This window comes from Apis laboriosa, unplaced genomic scaffold (genome assembly GCF_014066325.1).
Source record: "Apis laboriosa isolate Shangri-la unplaced genomic scaffold, ASM1406632v1 scaffold38_cov145, whole genome shotgun sequence".
Classification (NCBI taxonomy): domain Eukaryota; kingdom Metazoa; phylum Arthropoda; class Insecta; order Hymenoptera; family Apidae; genus Apis; species Apis laboriosa.
This window is the reverse complement of record NW_025223092.1, coordinates 1,745,340-1,761,667: the sequence shown is the minus strand read 5'-3', so window position 1 is coordinate 1,761,667 and position 16,328 is coordinate 1,745,340. Positions and strand designations below refer to the sequence as shown.

The window sequence follows — 16,328 nt, the reverse complement described above, 5'->3', positions numbered from 1 at the left end:
AAAATATATATATTTTTATAAAATTTTTATAAAATTATTATTTATAATGAATACAATAGATATGAAAACAGAAAAAAAATTGGTTAATTTCATTTATTAAGAAATGGGTATATGTTTGACTTCCACTTTTCAAAAGTTGCATTCAATGCAGAAAGGCAACATGCTGCCATTTTCATTTGATTCTCTATAAGTTCAGAGGTTTCCAAGATGGCGAAGAAAATGTTAGCAGATAAAACACCTCAAAATGAGGATAATATTAAAAATAATGATGATACATTTAACGAAGATGAAGAACCAAATTTTAGTGATCCTGAAGGATTTGTTGACGATATTACTGACGAAGGTAAATAAAATTTTTCTTCAATGACAAAACAATTAAAGCTATGCTATGATGTCTGAAAGCATGGCTACGTATAATCGCAAATGTGGCATGCATACCTAACCTAAAAAACCATGAGTGTTTTGTATTTTTCATTAAATATTGTTTTATAATTTATATTAAATATAAATTTTTTTAACATTTTAATATAATACTTATATACTTCTATTTATATATTTTTTCAGAATTACTTGGAGATATCTTGAAACAAAAACCCTCGGAGACAGATGGAGTAGAATCAGTAATTGTCATTGATGGAGTTCCCCAGGTTGAACCAGAAAGATTGGAAAAACTTCAATCTGTTATTAGCAAAGTGTTGGGAAAGTTTGGAACAATAGTAAATCAATATTATCCCAAAAATGAAAATGGTTTTACGAAAGGGTACATATACTAATGATCCATGATGATATTCTTATATTTCAAAAATTTAATTTATAAATATGTAATTAATATGTAATTTATTTCATTTCAGATACATATTTCTAGAATATAACAATCCTCTCAATGCCTTAGCAGCTGCGCAATCTGTAAATAATTATAAAATTGACAAGCAACATACATTTAAAGTAAATTTATTCACTGATTTCAAGAAATTTGAAGAAATTCCAGATGAATGGGAACCTCCAAAACCACAAGAATTTAAAGCAGCAGCTGATCTTCATTATTATCTTTTAGAACCAGATGCTTATGATCAATTTTGTGTGCTTTGTGGTAATGGTCCTTCTGTTACTGTTCAAGTCTGGCAAAATTCTGCTCCTGAACCAACATTACTTGAAGAACGTTCTGTAAGTTATATATTTTATTTAATATACATATATCAATTTTAATCAATAATTTATTAATATAAAATTTACATATTTTTCACATAGCGCTGGACAGAGACATATGTTAAATGGTCTCCATTAGGAACATATTTAGCAACATTCCATAAACTGGGTGTTGCATTATGGGGTGGCCCTCAATTTTTGCAACAAGCTAGATTCAGCCAAAAAGGTGTTGAATGTATTGATTTTTCTCCTGGCGAGCGTTATTTAGTAACATATACTCCAAGAACTGATCTTGGTTCTGAACAGAAACGTCTTGTAATTTGGGACATTCTTACTGGTCAAGAAAAACGTGCATTTTTCGCAGATGGTTCTTCAGTATGGCCTATTTTCCGCTGGTCACATGATGATAAATATCTTGCTCGTATGGGAGAAGATATTTTGAGTGTTTATGAAACACCTGTATGTATTTTTTCTTAATATTATGATTTAATTATTTGATAAATGTTATTGAATATGTTGTTTTTGATGAATTTCATAAATATTACAGTCATTTGGATTATTAGATAAGAAAAGTATAAAAATTCCTGGTATCAGAGATTTTAGTTGGTCTCCTACAGATAATGTTCTTGCTTACTGGGTACCAGAAGATAAAGATGTTCCAGCAAGAGTTACTCTTCTTGAAATTCCAAAGTAATAATTGTTAATATTACTATAATTCATATTTCATAAATTATATAAATAACTAAATATATATTTCTAGTCGTAATGAAATTCGCAACAAAAATTTGTTTAATGTGGCTGATTGTAAAATTTATTGGCAAAAATCAGGGGATTATCTTTGTGTAAAGGTCGATCGTTTCGCCAAACGCAAAGAAAAGACAGAACAGAAATACACGGTATTTATAAAAATATTAAAATTATATATTAAGATGTACAATTTGATGAAAATTTATATATTTATCTACAGGGTATGTCATATAATTTTGAAATTTTTCATATGAGAGAAAAACAAATACCTGTCGATAGTGTAGAAATAAAAGAACCAATTCATGCATTTGCTTGGGAACCTGTGGGAAGCAAATTTGCTATTATTCATGGAGAAATTCCAAGTGTTAATGTTAGTTTTTACGAAGTACGATATGGTCATCAACCAGCTCTTCTGAGTAAGTTTTTTTTATAATAATAATTATTTCTTGAATCAATCAATATTTATCAATATTTTATTATAGTATTATATATATAAATATTTATTCTATTTAATAGAAAAATTGGAAAAAAAGGCTTGCAATCATTTATTTTGGTCGCCATCTGGTCAATTTATTGTTCTTGCTGGATTAACAACCATGGCAGGAGCTTTAGAATTCATTGATACTAATGATTTTACTATCATGAATTCAACTGATCATTATCAAACTTCAGATGTAGAATGGGATCCTACTGGACGGTAAATATTTATTTTAATATTTATGTTTAAAGTCTTTAATTATGATATTGTATGTATTTTAAGTATGTATTTCTTTATAGATACGTGGTAACAGCTGTTTCCAGTTGGAAAACTAGTGTGGATAATGGATATTGGATATGGACGTTCCAAGGACGTATATTAAAAAGAGTTAATCTTAATCAATTTAATCAGCTCTTATGGAGACCAAGACCACCAACATTATTGACACCAGAACAAATTAAAGAAATTAAGAAAAATTTGAAGAAGTATTCTGCGCAATTCGAAAGTAAAGATCGTATGCGATTAACTCGTGCTTCAAAGGTAATTATATCATATTAATATATATTTATTATAAATTGTGCATTTACTATAAAATTATTTTTTAGGAATTAATTGAGAAACGCTGTGCAGCGATGAAAGCATTCGAAGAATATCGTTCAAAACGCATACAAGAATGGAATAATCAAAAGAAGAGACGTTTAGAATTACGTAATGGTTTGTAGAATAAATATTTTTTCTAAAATTTAAAAGTATTTTACTTTTTTTTTACATCGTTTGATTCTTTTTCAGGTATTGATACAGACGAATTAGATTCTGATTCCAAAAATGTAGAAGAAGAAGTAATAGAATTTTTCGTCAAGGAAGAAACATTTATCATCGACGAGAAATAAAACTTTGTGGAAGAAGGTTTTATCTCTGCCATTTTTGGAAATCTCTAGTGCAAAACCAATACAGTCATTTGTGAAAAGTGATATCAGAAGTAATTATCTTCCAGAGTCACATAAAATTGTGACTCTCCATAGTGAACTAAAATGACTATTTTAAGTGGTTATGAACAGTTTCTCTTATACTATTTCTGCATCTCAATTGGAATTGCTTCCACTTTTCCGACGTTGCGTATGAAACGTCGTAAACATAATACCATAAAGTTTTATCACGTTCCATACAGGATAGTATGTCATTCAACAAATAATTATTATCAGTATAAATATATACAATGTACTTTATTTATCAAACCCATATGGCATAATCTATTTAGTTTTATATATTTATAAATAGAAAAAATTAAGATTTTTTTATTTATATCTTTTTACTAATTTTAAATGTGCTGTAAATGGTAAATGAACAAATTGTAAATTAATAATCTAAATCGTTATTCTTTTTTATAATTTTTATTTCATAAAGAAATTGGAAAATAATTAGCATGAATAAATATTCATATATAGGTTTTATGACTTAGATTACAATAATCATTTCATGAATATAATACTAAAGAATAGATAAATATAAAATTAAAAATAGTATCGAAATAGAGCAACAATAGCACATACCCAAGTCGGAGGAATTCTTTCTTGTTCAAAAAATGTTTTATTCGTTACACGTGTCGCACACGAAAATAAGCGTTCATGCTCTTTTTGTAGTTCATGTTGTAAATTTTTATTTTTAGTTAAAATAGCAATTTGAGTTTCTAAATCTTTGTTAACTGATCTATAACCTAAAATCAATATTTTTTTTTTGTCATTTTTATTTTGAAATTAATTTGTCTTGAAATTTTAGATTTTACCAAAATTAGGAGATCCAATAAGAGTAAGACAGGGTTTTTCTTGATTTGGTAAGAAATACCAAAGTCCTTTAGCATGATAAGTCCACCCTGGTCTAATAAATTCCCATAAAGTTATTCTATTTTGTTGTCCTAATTTATTGCAATTTTTAACAAATGATTCTTCTAATTTCGTGTATGCTGCTGGGATACAACCAGCAATACCCTTTGCAGCTGTATGAATGTAACATATTATATTAACTATATTAATTAAAAAATTAAATAATTTTCATTTATTTATTTTTAAAATATAAACTTACAGAAGAAACCATTAGTAGATGGATGTGCTGTTAAAAGATGACATGTTGCTTGGCAATATTTAAGTAATGCTTCACTATATTCTGAAGTTAAATTGAAATAACCAGTTGCTAATTTGAGAGTTGAGCCTGGTGGAGCTGTCTGTAGAAGTTTCAATGTTATTTGACTATCATGATAAATATTTAATTGGCCCATTTGTATTAAAGGAAAAACCCAAGTATCTATATCTAAATTTTTTTCTATGAAAACAATTTATTTTAATTATATTTTAATTTGAATTTGTTTTTTTATAAATATACACATAATTAAATATATATACCTATTTTTTCAAGATCAGAAGATTCTTCAAATTGCTTCTGAAACAAAATTCTTATACTATATGCTGCTTCTTCTATAAATGTGATAGGATCTTTAAGAGGATCAATTTTCATAGAATTTAATATTGTACTTCCATCTGATTGAAGCACAAAACTAAATTCTCCTACTTTTTGAACTAACTCGTCATAAAAATCACAAAGTTCTTTACAATTCTCAATTAGAAAATAACGATCTTGTCTATTTGTAAAATAATCATTGCTAAGATTAGCACTAAAAAATAAAATTATTATTATTTAAATATTATAATTTTTTTATTTAATAATTAAATTTAAAATAATTTTAAATAATTAAATTATTACCCACTAATTATTATATCATTATCTATCATATACAATTTCATATGCTGTAATCCTATTAATTCATTAAAGCGATCTGGAATAATCATTTTTAAGAATCCACGAAGTTTAGGAGTATGATATAAAAAAATCTGACAACTATGACTATATTTTCCATTAAGTAATGGTTTCAACATTTTACGAGAATTTAATTTACCTCTGGATCCTCTCATAAAATCTAATAAAATTTTAACTTCAACATTACCATTGCTTGAAATTAAAGCTTCATTAATAGCATTTACCTATATATAAAAAAAATTATTTATCATATTAAATCTTTAGTTATTTTTAGATTTTGAAATAAACTTACTAAATTAGATTCTAATTTTCCTGTGCCTAAATATAATGATGCAAATGTTATTCTTTTTCTTGCATTTTTACATTTTTGTACAAGAACAGAATAAAATACATTTGGTTCATGAATTATTTTGATCTGAAATAAATAATTTTTATCATATATTTTATGAATTCCTTTTAAATTAAATACATTTATATATTTACCTCCGATCCTCTTAAGGCAAAACAAGGTGTATTTTTATGTAACCATGTTAATGTATGCAATTCAGAGTGTATTGTTTCAAATTCTAAATCTTTTTCTTCAGATGTCATAGTAATTGAGGTAATATTTTTTATTATAGATGAACAAGAAAACTTTAACTCTATTTGATTTGATATTAATAGTTTCTTTGTATGAAACCTAAAATTCATTAAAAATATTAACTTTTATTAAGAGCTATTAATAATAATCATAAAATTTACAACACAAAATATAAAAATATAGCAAATGAAATATTACATAACATAATAAAATCATTAAAAATGCATTAATTTCATTCATAAAATCAATCAATTGATCTGATAAAATTTTCATAAAAATTAACGTACAGAAAATAATATAATTAACGTGTTATAAAATAATTGTTATTAAATTTTGTCAAAATAATTTTCTTTTAGAATTTTTTTTATTATCAAATAAAAACTTGTCAAGTCTATAAGATATGTCATAACATGTGTTAATTCTTATGTCAAATTAACTTATATAGGTTAAGCTATCATTTTTAGTTTGCTTTAAAAAGAATGAAATTTAATAAGACATCCATATTGCTTGAATCTTTTCAATTCTACTCACCACTTTATAGTTTTAGGAATTAAATTATGCATGAGTAAATTCTTAAATAATAAATCATTAATAAACTTCAAATTGCAAATAATTCTTCCCTCTTAACTAGAAATTGCAACATGCGCAATCTTCTGGACTTTTATCGAATTATATGTATAAAAATATTTGCACGTTTTTCTTTTAATTTAGATTTAAATACAAACATTATTATGATAAATTATAATATATGTTCATATCAATTAATTCCATTAATATATTAAATATTCATAATAAGATTTAATAAAATCTCTTTACAATATAAACATAAAAGATTTATATTATGTCAATATTTTCTAATAATTTGAATTTTAATAAAGTATTAAATTTGTTAAATAATTCATTTTTCTAAATTTCATTTTATATATTTTTAAAAATATAAAATATTTTTATAATTATAATTGTTATGTTAATTAAAGTATTTTTATAGAACTTATAATAAATTATTAATATATTTAATTTATATAAATTTTAATTCAAATAAAATTAAAAATTCTATTTTTAATATTATCTATATCATGCAACTTATTTAATAATGATTTATATATTTTCAATCACTAGATTGTAAATTCTTATGCAAATATTTCTCATATTACATACATATATATCTCTTTTGAAAATGGATATAGTTCCTGTGTTGATCGTAAATCACAAAGAGAGTAAAAACACACTTTTTTTTGAGATCGCTATTTGAAATATGAAATCCTATAAAATATAATATTTTTTCTGTGATAATACCTACAAACGCATGATCTGATGAAAAAGAGATGGAGCTACTTATGTGTTCTATTATGAATACAAAAAAAATTTTTCAGCTATTGCGTAATTCAGCATTTGCATTCATAATAGAATATATAAGTGACTCCATCTTTCTTTTATTAGATGTATTTGTAGATAATATTATTTTAACGAAAAATGTGCAGTGGATAGCGACCTGTCAACTATCGAAAAGTCACGTGATTACCCTTCTTAAATACTATATATATATATTCTTATATAAATTGCAAAGGAAGCGCCTCTTCACGGAGATACTTGGAATTAGTGATCGATAGAAAATAAAGTGTCAGAGGTGATCGTGGAGGATTCACATCGAAATACACACATATAAAAAATGGATTTAAATGTTAAAAAATTAGTAAAAGATGCTGGTGCTGCACTTAGTAGGGTTGTGCAGGTAAGATGTACTTGATATAATAATTGAACAGATTTTTGTTGATAAAAGAGTATATTAATTAAAGTATTTGTAACTGAATGCTGTCACTTCTGACATTTTATATCTTTTTCAGCGAGAAAAACATTTAAATAAAATAAGCATCATTTGACACTTATTATTTTATTTATATTCTATGAAATAATTAATTTTTATTTGCAAAACATTGTATATTTGTTTATTATTTTTTATCTATATATTAAAATTAATTTTTGAAATATAAGGTTAGTAAATATATCATTTTAATGATTGTTTGTGTTCTATTTTTTATCTTTATTTCCTTACTTTTTATATTTATTATAGAATTGCTTAATTTTAAATAATTTCAGAGAATGCAATATATGCATATTAATTAATTAATCATTTAATGACTCAGAATATATCAAATAAATGTAGATGACTAAGTAAAACTGTTATCTATTTTAAAATTAATGTCATCATAATTTAATAAACAAATATATTTTAAGAAAAATATTATAAAATATTATAAAAAATTGATGTATGACAATATAAAACATTAATTATAGTATATATATATATATATATACACATACATAAAAAATTATAAATTATTATTATAATTTTCCAAATTAGAAATAAATTAAATTAATTAACAATAAAGATACTTAATTATTAATATAATTATATGTTTATTTTTAATATCTTATATAATACAATATTATATTTTTTATTATAATTTATTATAATAATTTAATAATAAATTATAATAATAAACCATCATATAATATTTAAAATCTTTTTTTTAGTTAACAGAAGAAACATTAGGAACATCTGAAAAAACTGAATTAGATGCACATTTAGAACATCTTGCAGATAGAGCAAATGCAACTAAAACATGGACTGAAAAAATTCTTAGGAATATGGAAGCAGTACTTACTCCAAATCCAGGTAATATAAAAAAATTATATGATAAATTATATTTTCCATATTTATAATAAATTTGTTATAGGCAATAGAATTGAAGATTTTTTTTATGAAAAGATTGATAAGAAGAAACCTAACAGATTGAGTAATCTAGAATATGTAGGCATGGATATGATAGAAGCAGGAAACAATTTTGGTCCAGGAAATGCTTATGGTTTGCATAAATATTAATTTTATTTTTTGATTATTTTGTAATTTTATTTTTTCTTTATTTTATTGTAAACATTATAAAAATTGTTATTTTAGGTAGTGCATTAAATAAAGTTGGACAATGTCAACAAAAGTTAGGACAAATTGAAAGAAGTTTCATTAAAGATGCAGCAATTTGTTATATACAACCTTTAAGAAAATTTTTAGAAAGTGAAATGAAAACTGTTACTAAAGAAATGTCAATATTGGAAAATAAGCGGTATATATTTTATTTTTTCTGCATATTTAAATGTTCAGTATTAATTAATTAAATTATTATTTATTATTTTTAGACTAGACTTAGATGCATGTAAAAATCGAGTAAGAAAAGCAAGAAGTATGTTGGGTCAACAGAGTGTAAGTTTTATCATTTGTTATTTTAATAAATTATATATGTTATATATGTTTACAATGTGTTTTGTCCTATATATTGCTGCATATCATAGGAGTCTGGGGTATCTCCTGAAGTATTACTTGATCAGGTATTAAAGGAGTTGATACCTTCAGTGATTCAAAATTTATAATAAAACTTGAACTTTCTTGAATATATATTTGATATTGTTATGATGAAACTTTTAAAATCTATATATATATTATATTATTTTACTATTTATATTATAATAAAATTCATAATAATCATATATATTTTTTATTTTAAATTTCATTTTAAAAATTATTTCTATTTTATATTTAAATTATATAAAAAATTGTTGATATTCAAAAACAAAAAATAAAACTATTTATTATATGTACTCAGGCAGAGAGGGAGTTGAGAGTAGCACAATCGGACTTCGATCGTCAAGCAGAAATTGTAAAATTATTATTGGAAGGAGTTTCAAGTTCTCAAGCAGGACATTTGCGTTGCTTACATGAATTTGTTGAAGCACAAGCGCGATATTATGCTCAATGTCATGCAACAATGCAAGATTTACAACGTGAACTTGCTGGGTAAGAAAGAAAATTTATTTTCAAAGTTCGTTTTTTTTTTTCAAATATTATTTTATTATCCTACACACTACTGTACAACTATCCTTATACAGCTATCCTACTCTTTGGTGATCCGAGTGAGTAATGTTTAATAATTATTGAATGCTATGTCACATATGACATGTAAAAGTATTTAGAATAAGCTTATAGAACCATTACTCATTCGCAAAGATCATCATATATTAATTTGTATTGCCTAAAACTTTGCTTATTTTTATAAATGTGGTATATGTAATGTTTATTTTCCTTTTTTCTTTTTTTTAATAGTAATTATGTTATCTTAATTGTAGATCCTAAAATAAAAACAATTATGTATTTGTTGCTCTAGTTCTGTGCTTATTATACTTATTTATTCTTTCAATATATTCTTTCTATTTTCTATCTTTGCCTGCATGATTGGGATTCCAGGACGCGTCAACCAAGTCCTTTGCTGCGAGTCAACAGCGAAGATGTGATCGAGTTAACACCTTCAAATTCACAATCCCAAAATTCCTCTATACATCCACCACTTGCTGGTTCTACCTATGTTACTGCTACCTTTGATACTGATATCTCGAAAGTTTAGCTTTAAGATTAATTAATCGCGTTAATGAAAGGCAATAACTACTTCATTTATTTATGATCTGAAATCATAAATAAAAGCTTATAGGGCATTTCTCCCCATGTATACATAGATATACATATATTTGTTAACTTATACAATTTTAAAAATATGTTGAATGATTCTTAGTCTACTATATTACTATCGCATTATGAACTTGTAATTATCAGAAATCAGTAAATAAATTATCTTTATGAAATGTTTATTTACTTTCACACAATAAAAGAAATAAACAATTATATTAATAAAAAACAAAATTAAAAAAAAATATTTATTAGATTTTTTTTTTATTTATTTAATACTCTTACTTGTTTAATATATGTTTTAATCATGTTCTATTATGTGTTGTTTGTATAGTTGATTAATGTTTGTTTGTAATGCATGATGCTAAATTTCTTTAATATTAGCAAATTACTTGTTAAAAAAGATTAGGATTCTTTTCCCAAATCTTTTAATATGTTTTTAACATTATTTTTAGATTATTATTTATTGTTTTCCTATTTGCCAAATCGCTTATGCTTCTGTATGTGTACTAATATAATTTTACAATAATTTTAATATTTATTTATATATCTAGCTATATATAGATTATATAAAATATAGTAATAATTCAAAATAAGAATTTATATTTCTTTTTTTTTTTTTTTAAATTCTTTGAAAAACGAAATTAGAATATTTTATCAATTTTTTAATTTAAAAAAAAAACAATATAATTTAAATACAATTAAAATGTTGAAAATTACAAAAACAATTTTACATATTTGCACAAATAGTTGATTCATTTTAAAATGCATGTTCAACTCATCCAAATTGTAATTTATCCTACCCAGCTTATCTGGGGGTCCTTATCATCCGACTACCCTATCAACATCCAATGTATCAGGGAATGATGATGAACAACTTGCAAGGGTATTATGCGATTTTTCTGCAAGCAATTCTGAAGAATTAAGCGTCGTACAAAATGAGGTAACAAAATTCGTGATTTAGTTAGAAAGAAGCATGTTTACAGCATAGCTAAATAAATGCTATGAATTGTTAGTTAAAAGTGAATTCATTTATTAATTCAATTAAAAGTAATTTTTTTCGTTTGAAAATTTTGATATAATTAAATCAATTTTATAAATTTTATTCTTTCAAATTCAAATATATAACAGTGAAATCTCATTAATAATAAATATTAAAATTTTATATATTAAAAATTTATTAGAATTTATAAATCTATTTATTAGAAATCTATAAATAATTATGCACTTTATATCTTAAATTCAGTGCAATGCAAATGTATTTTTGATCTATTATAAATATAATAGAAAGATAATAGTTGTTACTTACATAAGAATTTTTTATGATACATTCTCATATAGTTTAAAATTTTAAATAGTATATAGTTTAAATTTTTGTTTCTATAATGTAAAATAAAGATAGAGTGCTTAAATTGAATAATGTAAATAAATTTTTGTAACAAAAATAAGACATGATATTATAAAGTAAAAAACATATATATATTGGAATTGCATATAATACTCAATTAGTTTAAGTCTCTGTTTTAAAACAAACATTTTTATATACTTGACACTAGGTCTCTAAGAATTTTGCATGATATTTGTAATATTTAATTATAAGTTTTTAATAATAAATGTATAATTCGTTTTCCTATTTTTGTTAAATTTTGTTTTTGATGCTTAATACATATGTTCTGATTTTACTTGTATATTTGTTTCTTCATAAAAAAATTAATGTTATATATGTACATGCATATAAAAAAATATGTATATGCATTTATTCAATTTTGCATATAATAAATAAATTATCATTTATTTTGTTATGTGTATTTTATTTGTTCATACCTTAAATACCTTTAGTTTTTTTATAATTTTAGCTATTTTTATTTAATTCAATTAAATTTTTAATATTTTGAGATTTATTAAATTAAAATTTTATGAACTTATTTTAATATTTTATGAAATTCAATTATCTTAGGTAATTACAGTTATTGAAATACCTGGTGATGAGGACTATGTAATGGGGATAAGTGGATCAAAACGAGGAAAAATACCCGCAGCATATTTAGAATTGATTAATATTTATAAATAAAAAACTTGTCAATAATTATTCTTAATGAATATTCCTTGTACTTATACTTTTGCTTCTACTTTCTATTTAAATTGAACACTATAAACATTTTATCTTGTACAAGTTTTAGTTTCAGAAGTAACTGCCAAAGTGTGATTAATGAAAATCACATTTTAGGTATATATAATTTAATTTTTAGGTATATATATATTAATTTTTTACAATTTAAATATATAATGCAATATGTTGTACAAAGAAAAGAATTGAAAATATCTTTAAAATTGCATATTAAATAAATATTTTTAAATTATGAAAACTATTTTGAAAATGTTTCTGCAATTATAATTCAGCTATGAATTGTTTTTATTTAAATAAAGAATTATGTTTCATAAATATGAAAACTGTATTATATTGTCTATAATAAATATATTATTCAAAACAAATGCTATTAAAATAAAACCATTAATGTTATTTTATTAATTTATTGATAATCAAAAAAATATAAAATTACTTCTTTTTTGATACACCCACAGTACGTCCACGACGACCTGTAGTTTTTGTATGTTGACCACGTACACGCAAACCCCAATAATGGCGCAAACCTCTATGAGCACGAATTTTCTTCATTCGTTCCAAATCTTCACGAAGTTTTGAATCCAGATAAGAACTAGTGAGCTATAAAATATAATGTAATAATTGAATTACATAATTTTAAAATAATAATTAATTTATAAATCTATTGGAATTTATATGTTGCATAATTAATTAAGTTTCAATATACTATTTAACTTATTAATGTTAAATAGCAAGCTATCATGCAGTTTCTTTAGCACGAGCTACCAATTAATCCATATACAAAATACATATGGTTAGTCGTGAAATCGTGCTTACAAAGTTACATTATTTAATTTTTTTTACAAGTTTAAAATTAATAAGTCATATCAATACTTTATAAAAATTCTATAATTGTACATACCTGTGAATATTTACCATCTACAATATCTTTTTGCCTATTCAAAAACCAATCAGGAATCTTATATTGTCTAGGATTAGCCATAATTGTAACAATTTTTTCAACCTTATAACAAAAAAATAAATAGATAAATATATTATTTATTTTTAATTATTATAAAAATTTAATAAATTTTATTTATTTTTTATTTATTTATATGAAATTATTAAAAAAAATATAAATTATATAAATTAATTCTTACTTCTTCTTCTGAACATTCTCCAGCACGCTTATCTAAATCAATGTCAGCTTTCTTTAAAACTATATTAGCATAACGACGACCAACACCTTTAATTGCTGTCATAGCAAACATAACTTTTCTATTACCATCAATATTTGTGCCCATGACACGAAGAATATGTTGAAATTTTTCCGGAATTACGAGAGACTGAAATATGATACATCTATTAAATTTATTACAAATTAACCTATATGTATCAATATTTATAGTATTAGTTAATTGTTCTCATATTTATTTTAAATTACTAAAAATTATATGAAGATACACAAAATAAAGTATGAGAAACAATTAACTAAAAATTTTTATATATAACAATCATAAATTAATAATGAACATTTAATAAATGAGCGATATGATATTATATAATTTTTGTTTAAAAGATTATAAAATATCTTTATAATTGGTTATATAAATAATTATTTTATAATTTCTTATTTAAAAAAAATATATTTTGTATAAGATTCTATTTAAAATTAAAGATTTAAAACTTTGACATAAAATACTCACCATCTTGTAAAACTGCTTGTTACTGAAAGAGATAAAATCAGAATTGCACTTTTCTTCCTATAGAGGGCATTTATGATATGTGAGCATTACAATAATTTACTAAAATAAAAATATAATTAAAATAAAAATCTATATAATAAAGTTATATGTATAATAATTATTATATATATTATTATTTCATAAAATAAAAAATAAATAATAAATAATTTTAATAATAATATATTTAATAATAATATAATTGTAAAATGATATTTTATTAATCTTGTTTTTTTAATATAAAATAATATAACAATATTTTGAAATTTACAATATAATATATTTAAAAATAACGATATATTGAAAATAATATAAATTATAAATATTAAAAATTATAAATATAAAGTAATACATAATTCAAAAAGAATATAAAAGAAATAATTATTTTACAATAGTATAATATCATGAAATTATTATTATTTATGCACAATTTTATAAAAAATTATTTAAAATTTAAATTCATAATCTTTTATTATATGATAATTATATATAATATTAAAAAATTCTTTTTAATAAATTATATATATTTTAACTACTTCGTATTATATGACGATAGATGGCGCACTATGTACTGTGTTTTGAAAATTGGATATGCATAGTATAAAATGAAATAATAATATAATATTCATATATGTATAATATATTTATTACGTACTTTTTAACTTTTTGATTTTACAAATATTTAAAATTGTGTCTCTATCATATCGACTATTTTTTATGTGCAAATTAAATAAATTATAAAGTATTACAATTACATATTTTTAAAATTGTAAACATCTATAATAATTAATATAATTAGTAGTAATAATAACAATTTTAGTAATAATTCAAATAGCAAACAGAATATCATGATTTCTAGTAACTAAATATTATTTCGTCGAATAAAAAGAATCATTTTTCTTTTCAATAACATAAAGAAATTCAAAGATAATTTATTAATAAGAAAAAGTTGGAATCTTGAAAAAAATGTAAATATTTTTCATATATTTTTTTTGAAATAAAAATAATAGATATATTAATTTTGAAACAAAATAGATTAACTTTAAAAACTAAAATTTTAAAAAAATTTTTTAAATTTAAAAGACAAATAAAAGAAAAAGTTTAAAATTTAAAACATAAAAATTTAAAATAAATAGATAAATATAAAATATGCATACAATATAAAAATGAATATAAAATGAATATATAATATAAATACGAATATTTATGTTTCGTTTGTTCTAATTTAAGTTCGATGAAATTTCAATTGAATTTATCGTTACTAGAACTTAAATATTATCTAATATTGGAAAGCGTTTTAGAAAAATTTTCGAACATAATACAATAAAATCTATCTCATGGGTATAGTTTCGATAACTCAATAAAAAATGAAAGAGTAAAAAGTAATCGTGTATGTAGGAGAATTGCCGTTTTCTATAGGATACGATTTCCTGCTTGGTTTTCCAACGTTTTCCTTCTTTCATCCTTAAATACAAGAGGGTGGAGCAAAAACGAGCGTCGAGAGGATAATAGGAAGAAGAAATTCCGAGGTATGATACCCCTCTGATTCGTTTTACGATGGTCGTTTCCTCGAATTAGGGCGGAATAAGAAAGAATTCGTGAATCCGCTGATCTCGACTAACCCCCTTTTATCTTGTTCGTTGGAACGTGGAATATAAACGTATATACATCATATAAATATGCAAAAGTTCATGTATACAAATGTACGACTATATGCTGACTTAAAAAAAAAAAAGTTAATACAAAATTTTTTTATAGAGATATCAATATCTTCATTGATAAAATCATGAATTAAATTAATATTATGCGATGTTTAATTTATTGTGAATTTAAAGTTTATTTAAAGTGAATTTGCTATTAATGTATCTTCTTTTCTTAATCCTTTATTATTTATTATCATATTATTTTTCAATTTATAATTTTATACTATCTATAAATAATTTATAAAAAATATTTCAATATTTAGAAAAAAATGAGTTCAAATGAAATAAAAGTTATTTTTTTTAAATTTTAGCTTTTAACTTTTGAAGAGACATATTTCATAATTTTAAATATATATATATATATATATTATAAATTATAAATTATATATAATAGGAATAAAAATAATATAGAATAAATAATTTTTTTCAAATAGATATCTTAAAATTTCTTTATAAATTTCTTAATAAATTATAAGTTAAAATAAAACATTCAGTAGAGATTTTTCT

The 16,328-nt window shown here is 22.5% G+C and overlaps 4 protein-coding genes across 8 annotated transcripts; 2 read left to right on the top strand and 2 right to left on the bottom strand.

Moving 5' to 3' along the window:
* The first annotated feature begins 207 nt into the window (after window positions 1-207).
* LOC122715596 (eukaryotic translation initiation factor 3 subunit B) lies at window positions 208-3,583 on the top strand. Its single transcript, XM_043937893.1, has 11 exons — window positions 208-343; window positions 565-760; window positions 852-1,164; window positions 1,249-1,605; window positions 1,694-1,836; window positions 1,907-2,042; window positions 2,114-2,309; window positions 2,410-2,590; window positions 2,671-2,911; window positions 2,977-3,085; window positions 3,161-3,583. The coding sequence occupies exons 1-11, from the start codon at window positions 208-210 to the stop codon at window positions 3,259-3,261; spliced, it is 2,109 nt and encodes a 702-aa protein (XP_043793828.1). The 3' UTR covers window positions 3,262-3,583.
* Window positions 3,292-6,403, bottom strand: LOC122715597 (CDP-diacylglycerol--glycerol-3-phosphate 3-phosphatidyltransferase, mitochondrial). The gene is made up of 8 exons (XM_043937894.1): window positions 6,291-6,403; window positions 5,663-5,858; window positions 5,472-5,594; window positions 5,126-5,403; window positions 4,768-5,036; window positions 4,451-4,687; window positions 4,155-4,364; window positions 3,292-4,085 (listed from the first exon to the last, which is right to left on the bottom strand). Exons 1-8 carry the CDS (start codon window positions 6,320-6,322, stop codon window positions 3,883-3,885), a joined length of 1,548 nt encoding a protein of 515 aa, XP_043793829.1. The 5' UTR covers window positions 6,323-6,403; the 3' UTR covers window positions 3,292-3,882.
* Window positions 6,404-7,367: 964 nt separating this feature from the next.
* Window positions 7,368-12,586, top strand: LOC122715519 (endophilin-B1). 5 transcript variants are annotated; one of them, XM_043937771.1, is made up of 9 exons: window positions 7,368-7,491; window positions 8,295-8,436; window positions 8,498-8,626; window positions 8,719-8,881; window positions 8,955-9,018; window positions 9,108-9,143; window positions 9,419-9,609; window positions 11,080-11,215; window positions 12,230-12,586. In XM_043937771.1, exons 1-9 carry the CDS (start codon window positions 7,429-7,431, stop codon window positions 12,341-12,343), a joined length of 1,038 nt encoding a protein of 345 aa, XP_043793706.1. In that variant the 5' UTR covers window positions 7,368-7,428; the 3' UTR covers window positions 12,344-12,586. The 5 variants fall into 5 exon arrangements, with proteins under 5 accessions (XP_043793706.1, XP_043793707.1, XP_043793708.1 ...); XM_043937772.1 differs by lacking the exon at window positions 9,108-9,143 and having other exon boundaries at window positions 12,230-12,582; XM_043937773.1 differs by lacking the exons at window positions 11,080-11,215; window positions 12,230-12,586 and adding an exon at window positions 10,057-10,447.
* A 204-nt stretch (window positions 12,587-12,790) lies between these two features.
* LOC122715507 (40S ribosomal protein S18) lies at window positions 12,791-14,169 on the bottom strand. The gene is given in 4 exon segments (XM_043937752.1): window positions 12,791-12,997; window positions 13,299-13,400; window positions 13,537-13,722; window positions 14,083-14,169. Coding segments are annotated over 4 exon segments (543 nt in total). The 3' UTR covers window positions 12,791-12,829.
* Window positions 14,170-16,328: the final 2,159 nt, after the last annotated feature.